General features: G+C 49.8%; 1 protein-coding gene across 1 annotated transcript in view; it reads left to right on the forward strand.

Moving 5' to 3' along the window:
• The window catches only part of RUNX3 (runt-related transcription factor 3), a 27,022-nt gene continuing 20,725 nt past the window's right edge, over positions 1-6,297 (forward strand). Inside the window, exons 1-2 of the mRNA XM_006883509.1 lie at positions 1-198; positions 2,022-2,178. Coding sequence (XP_006883571.1) covers positions 1-198; positions 2,022-2,178 — 355 coding nt within the window. The remainder of the gene's footprint in view (positions 199-2,021; positions 2,179-6,297) is intronic.

A 6,297-nucleotide genomic window follows, 5' to 3' on the forward strand; every position in this document is an offset into this window, starting at 1 on the left:
ATGGGCGAGAACAGCGGCCCGCTGAGCGCGCAGGCGGCCGTGGGCCCCGGAGGGCGCGCGCGGCCCGAGGTGCGCTCGGTGGTGGATGTGCTGGCGGACCACGCGGGCGAGCTCGTGCGCACCGACAGCCCCAACTTCCTCTGCTCCGTGCTGCCCTCGCACTGGCGATGCAACAAGACGCTGCCGGTCGCATTCAAGGTGAGTGCGGGGCCCGGGGCGGGAGGACACTGGCCCTGGGCTCCCAGCTTCCCCACTGCAAGGGTCGCGACCCCGGGAGGGCATGCCTGCGCCCCACGTTCCTGGCTCCAGGCGCCTTCGACCTCGCTTAGCGCTAGGCCTGGCAACTGCGGAGTTCAATGTTGGATGCTATCCGCATACATGACTTTTAGGTGACATGCTGGCTTCCACCTGGGTTTGGGGGAGCCTTACGGAGAGACATTGGTGCAGAAAAGGGCCGATGAGCATCCCTTTCCTCGACTCAGATCTCTGGGACCTAGCCCTAGGGGCAACTGGGAAAGAGGATCCCCGGGATCCGGGCGAGGAGACTCGAAGTGGGGTGCAGAGGGTAGATAGGGCCGACCCTCCGCTACCGGCAGCAGTCCTCCTGCTCTGCTTCAGAAGCACTTCCTGTTCACACCCATCAACCCTGGCGTCTGAAATGTTACAAGGACGGCCTAGGGCTGGAACCCTCAGCTCTTGGACCTAAACGGCTGAGCCGGGATATTAAGTGTCCCCTATGCAAGGCCGAGCCCAGGGACTCCCACACCCCTTCAGAGCCCTTAGTTCTTCTTGGCTGCTTATCTCTATGCCAGGGTGTAGAAGACTGTTTCATTTTCTTTTTTTTTTTTTAAGGGGGCAGCGAGATGAAACGAAAACGCCTTGGTTTTCCCCTAAACCTCTCACAGCTGCCCTGAGACAGGGCAGGGCAGGAAGGGCCCGCAGCCGCCTGGTAGTGCCCGAGGTGGCTGGATGCAGCCGCCGCTGGCAGCTGAGGCCATCTTCGCTCCCATTAAGAGGACTCCAAATTGGAAAAAGGGATGAGTGGTTCTTTGAGGTCTCCCGGGTGACATCTTAAAATACCAGTGGGGGAAATCTCCCGAGGAGGAGGAAAGGGGGAGGGGAAGCCCGTGTGACTTTAATCGGCAGATCGAGGTTTTACTGTCACTTGGAGCTTAAAAGGAATCTTTGAAATTAAAAGAAGACAGGATGTTGACAGGAAATCTGGCCTTTTTAATCAGACCCCAAACATTTTCTCCTTGAAATTTTTACCATCTGGATCTCCAGTCCCTGCACGCGTTGGCCACGTTTAAATGACTGTGACTCCGGCTTCAGAGTGATTTCTTTTCAAAAGGCAGCTGTCTCTCCACGCTGGAGATGGGGATGGGGGTGGGGGGCATCAGGAGGCCCGCTCCACCTTCACCCACAGTTCCCAGCAGGTGCATCTTCCTGTAGGCCAAGGCTCTTATGTCTCAATGGGGGGGGGGGGGAGGTGTCTTCTGGCCTAATCACAGGGCACCAGCTTATTTTAACATTTTCCCTGAATAACAGATTCAGGCTCCAATGGAACTCATAAACAGGGCCAAATGTCATACCCCAGAAGGTTCTTGTGTTCATGGAGTGCAGCACGCACAGTTCTTTTGTTGTGGACCATTATTTTTACTTAAAGACTGGTTGCTGATAGCATTTTTTTTACTCAATCCTGAAGGAAAAGGGTAACTGTATCTCACATCACAGTGAAGAGTTTAGGCTGCTTGGCTTAGGTTTAGTGTCACTGGGGAAAAAAATGATTTCCTGGGACATGGTTTGACTAGTTGATCAACGATTTGGGGTGTGGACAGCAGCAATGTTGTCCTCTTGTTTTGATATTTGGAGAAAAGTCTTGTTATTAAGCTTCTTACCCCATGGAGTTTAAGAAATCCGCACTGCACCGAGACCTGGGAGAGCTGCCCATCCCAGCCCTTCCCCTCCTGTCCTCGAAGGTCTCAGCCTTTCTAAGCAGTGTCCCTTTCCTGTGCCCTCAGGTGGTGGCGCTGGGGGATGTGCCAGATGGGACAGTGGTGACAGTGATGGCAGGCAATGATGAGAACTACTCGGCAGAACTGCGCAACGCCTCGGCCGTCATGAAGAACCAGGTGGCCAGGTTCAATGACCTGCGCTTTGTGGGGCGCAGCGGGCGAGGTGAGTGGGACCAGAGACCCCGAAGGAGGCCAAGGAGGGCAGAGATGGGGAAGGGCCATTGAAAGTGAGGCCTTGGTGGCCCCAAGGGATCCCCGGAAACAGGACTCCTGGCTCAGCTCTGTCTAAAACAGTAGTTGGGACACTTTATGGTGTTACGGAACCCTTCGAGAATGTAAGGAAAGTTAATCTCTTGTCAAAAAAAAAAAAAAAAAGAAACACATTTGCACCCACTCTCTGTAGCATAAACTAACTTCTTTGTCCTTCCACACACCATGTTTTCCGATTAAACTTCTAGAGATGAAAGGAGAAAAAAAAAGATGAACAAGCTCAGAAAAAGAAGCTTGCAGGATTTTCAGTAATTGAGCTCAAATCTTTGGTCTTTGGGGCCCAAGTGCCCCAGCTGCCGTGGGCACTGTAGAAGCCAGAGCACCACAGGGCGATTTCTATTGCCAGTTCATTGAGCAAGTTAAAGCTGATACTTAACGTATTTGAGGGTCTTTATGAGTCAAGGTGGACCGTATGATCTTGCTCTGCTGAGTGTAGAAAAAGAAAAAACTGGTGGGGGAGAAATCACTTGGAACCCATTGATACACCAATTTTCATCCTAGAAAGCAAGGAAGGTGCATTTGTAATGTTTATGTAGTTCCATGCATTAAGTAAATGATTAACAAATCTGACTTGGGGTTTTTTAACCTACAAAATGGCAAAGTTGTCTATTAGATGTCTGGACAGGCGTGCACATTCAGTGCTTGACGTGGGTCCTGTTTTCTGTAGATACACCTCATCTGGTTTCCCACACACTTAGCAGCCACCTCTTCCCAGCTGTGGTCTCCCAGAAGCCAACCCGCTAGCCCTTTGAATCCTAATATAGTTTAGAAGCGAGTGCAGCACCCGATATTGGAAAGCGTAGTTCAGTGACTAATGTCTCTTGCCTCAGAGTCAAGACTTGTGTGCTGCTCTGCCTGTCTGATCTTCCTCAGCATTATGAAGGAAAGGAGGGTGGGAGACTGCTGAGACGTTTAACCAGACCACTTTTTTAGAACTGTGCCCGGCTCTGCGCGGGCCCTTTAAGACCAGCCTGCCTGGGCTGTGGCTGAAGCCGGGAGTGCCCTTCCCAAGCATCAAGCCTGAGCCTTGAGCTAGCTAGCTGGGTCTGCCCACTCCCCAGCTCCGGCTTAACACCAGCTGAAGCTGAAGCAAAATTGTACTTTTCATCACCAATAAACAAGGCCTTCTCAAGGTTTTCGTTCCCTCCGAGCCGCCAGCCCCATTGGGAAATGGGCATCTGGGCACCATTTTTTCATATAACCATTCCTCCGATGTATACATGCAAATGTCAAACATATTTTGACTTTTCAGCATTAATTAAAACCAGGGCATTATTTGCATGTAATAACTATTTACTTGTTACTTTTTATGAAACTGAAATAGTTTACATTCTTTCAAACATTTCCTGTTCCTGTTGGCTCCCTTCCCTATGCACAGATTTCTTTCAAACGGTGCCCTTAACTGGTTGCAGGTTGATGGATGGAAAATGTTTGCTTTTATGAATTAAGCTTTCATTGCTGCTCCTAATTAGTCTCCAAGCCCCTTTTGTCATTCCCAATCTCTCAAACCATTTGCAACTTAATCCTGAACTCCAGTCCAAGAGAAGAGTCCCTGGCTTGTCTTTTGCTTTGGGCTGGTGGCTTGCAGGGCGGTGGCTGGAGAAACACCCCAGGTCCTCTGCCCAGGTGGGGGGATGGGAGTGTGACTGCTGGGAGGTCACGTTCCTAAGGACTCTGTCCTTTCTTCCCAAAGCCCCTCCGCACTCCGTAAGGTAGAAAAAGAAGAAAGAACAATTTTCTGGTCATTCTGAACTCTGAAGATGATTTCTTTGTGGCTTCGTGCCTACAGATCTTTGCCCCTTCCCCCAAGACCTGCAGAGAGGGAGGTAGTCTCCAAAAAGGCATTTAGCTGTCTGCACTTAAAACAGGCTAGGGAGCAATTCTGGTGATCTAGCGGAGTGCTTGTTTTGCTCCCAATATAAAGGCAGATGGTTCGAATCCACCAGCTTCTCTGTGGCTGAAAGATGGATAGTCGCCTCCTGTGTGAATTGAGCTTCTGAAAACCTGCTGGAGGGGCTTATAAACCCAGGTTATAAACTCGGCCACAACCTGTCTACCTGTAGAACTCTCCCCCTTGCCTGGATCTGAGCCTCCCTCTGCCAGTAAAATGCTGGATAATATAGGCCAATTGCTTAACCTGTGTCAGTTTCTTTAACTGTAAAATGGGGCACCTCCCTCCCTTCATGAGATTTTATAAGGATGAAGGATATTGATTCAAATATATCAGTGCACATAGTAAGAGCTGGATACGTGTTCGAGATTTTGTTACTTCAGATGCATGGGAGTGGAGGAGGTCTTTGAGGTCCTTTTGAGTGGTGACAGTCACTGATTGTCTGATTACAGTGCGGTTTGGGCGGGGGTGGGGAGAAACCCAGATGGTGTGAGTTGCTGAGTGGGAGAGGTGGAGGCGGCTGGCAGTGAGAAGAGGGTTCAGGGTCCTCTGGCCCACAGCCGCACGTCTTCTAGACCCATTTCACCCATTGGGAAATTCCCTCCAGAGGGAACAAACCTCTGATTGACGCAGACAATTGGGGGCCACTTTGGGAGTAGAATTTGGGTTTGGGAACCAGAGCCCTCCGCTGGCTCTCTGAATTCTGCCAGGCACGAGGCAGATTTCACTTGTTCTCTTTCTGCTTAATGATTTGTGCTGTCATCACAAAGGAAGACAGCTTGTCATGAAAGAGCCATACATGCAGTAATACCACAGAGCTCTGAAGAAAGGACTGAAGGTGTGAACTACCAGAGGAAGGGATGGGAAACCAGGTTACCAGTGTCTCCTGCAGTGATTAAATTCTCACCTTCTGGACCCAGCGCCCCTTCTTAGAATAATATCTTTTACTATCCTGCTCTGGAATTTGTATTAATGGAAATCATAGCCTGCCTACTGATGTGCAATTTCAAAATCCGATTCCATAACACTAAAGGAAGAGAAGGACAGAACTGCATAATAAAAACTGAGTATGTGAGTGTTAGGGTGGAGCTGCATTCATGAGGTGGACAGACCCTCCCTCACCCCTCATTTGAGAAGCCCCTGAACACCACAGTGCACTCAGGGAACAGGTTGACAGTACTTGGCGTTGTCGGAAAGAGGCTCTGCCATCAGTGATACAACTTTCAAAATTGTGAACAATTCTTGTCAAAATGATGAGCACAGTTTTAAAAGAAAAAAGATTCGTTTTCCTCATTTTATACAGTACTCGGTAACTGAGATTTCAGCCGCTGTTGTATTATGTGCCATTGAGTCTGAGGCAACTCATAGCTGACCCTGCAGGGGTTTTCCAAAGCAGTAAATCTCACGGGAGCAGATTGCCCATCTTTTTCCAGCAGAGCAGCTGGTGGGTTCGAACCACGTGCCATTAGTTTTGCAGCGCCACTTCTTACCACAAAGCCACCAGAAAAAAATGACCTTGCTTTTGGGAAATGGAGTCAGATTGTGGGTTCGTGGCTCAGAGAGTTTTGATAAACAGGTCTTTTGCCCACAGGAAGAATGAATTAGTCTCTGCCCCGTGTAGTGCTGGTTAGTGGCCCCCTCCACTCTCCACCCCACTCCTACCAGGCTCTGTGATGACCACTCACCACCACAGAGTTCCAAATGACCCGTAGGAGACGCTCTCACAGAACCACTGACCTGAGTGACAAGGGAAAGAGCATTAGTTCTTGAAATGTCAAAAAGAAACAGTGTTATGTGGGGAGAGATTTGGAGTGAGGTGTGTGAGGTGAGCTGAGGGAACCCGAGTGAGCTATGATGACCCTTGTTGGAGAAGGAGATATGTGAAAAGTTCCTACATGTGTCCCCCACAGGGACACATTTTCCATGGGGCTTGTAACCAGAATCTTGGGCTGAGAAGTAGGATTTACTGAAGTAGGTCACACTGAAAAATAACTGCACGTTTAGAGCCAAGGGTCCTGTGGGAAATTCAGCACCTACTCAGAAGAACCCTGAGGAACGTTTTGTTCCCAGGCTTGGCGCACACACACGCACACACACACACACACACACACACACACACAC

Source organism: Elephantulus edwardii, unplaced genomic scaffold (assembly GCF_000299155.1).
Source record: "Elephantulus edwardii isolate Elephantulus edwardi_28Jun2011 unplaced genomic scaffold, EleEdw1.0 scaffold00028, whole genome shotgun sequence".
Classification (NCBI taxonomy): domain Eukaryota; kingdom Metazoa; phylum Chordata; class Mammalia; order Macroscelidea; family Macroscelididae; genus Elephantulus; species Elephantulus edwardii.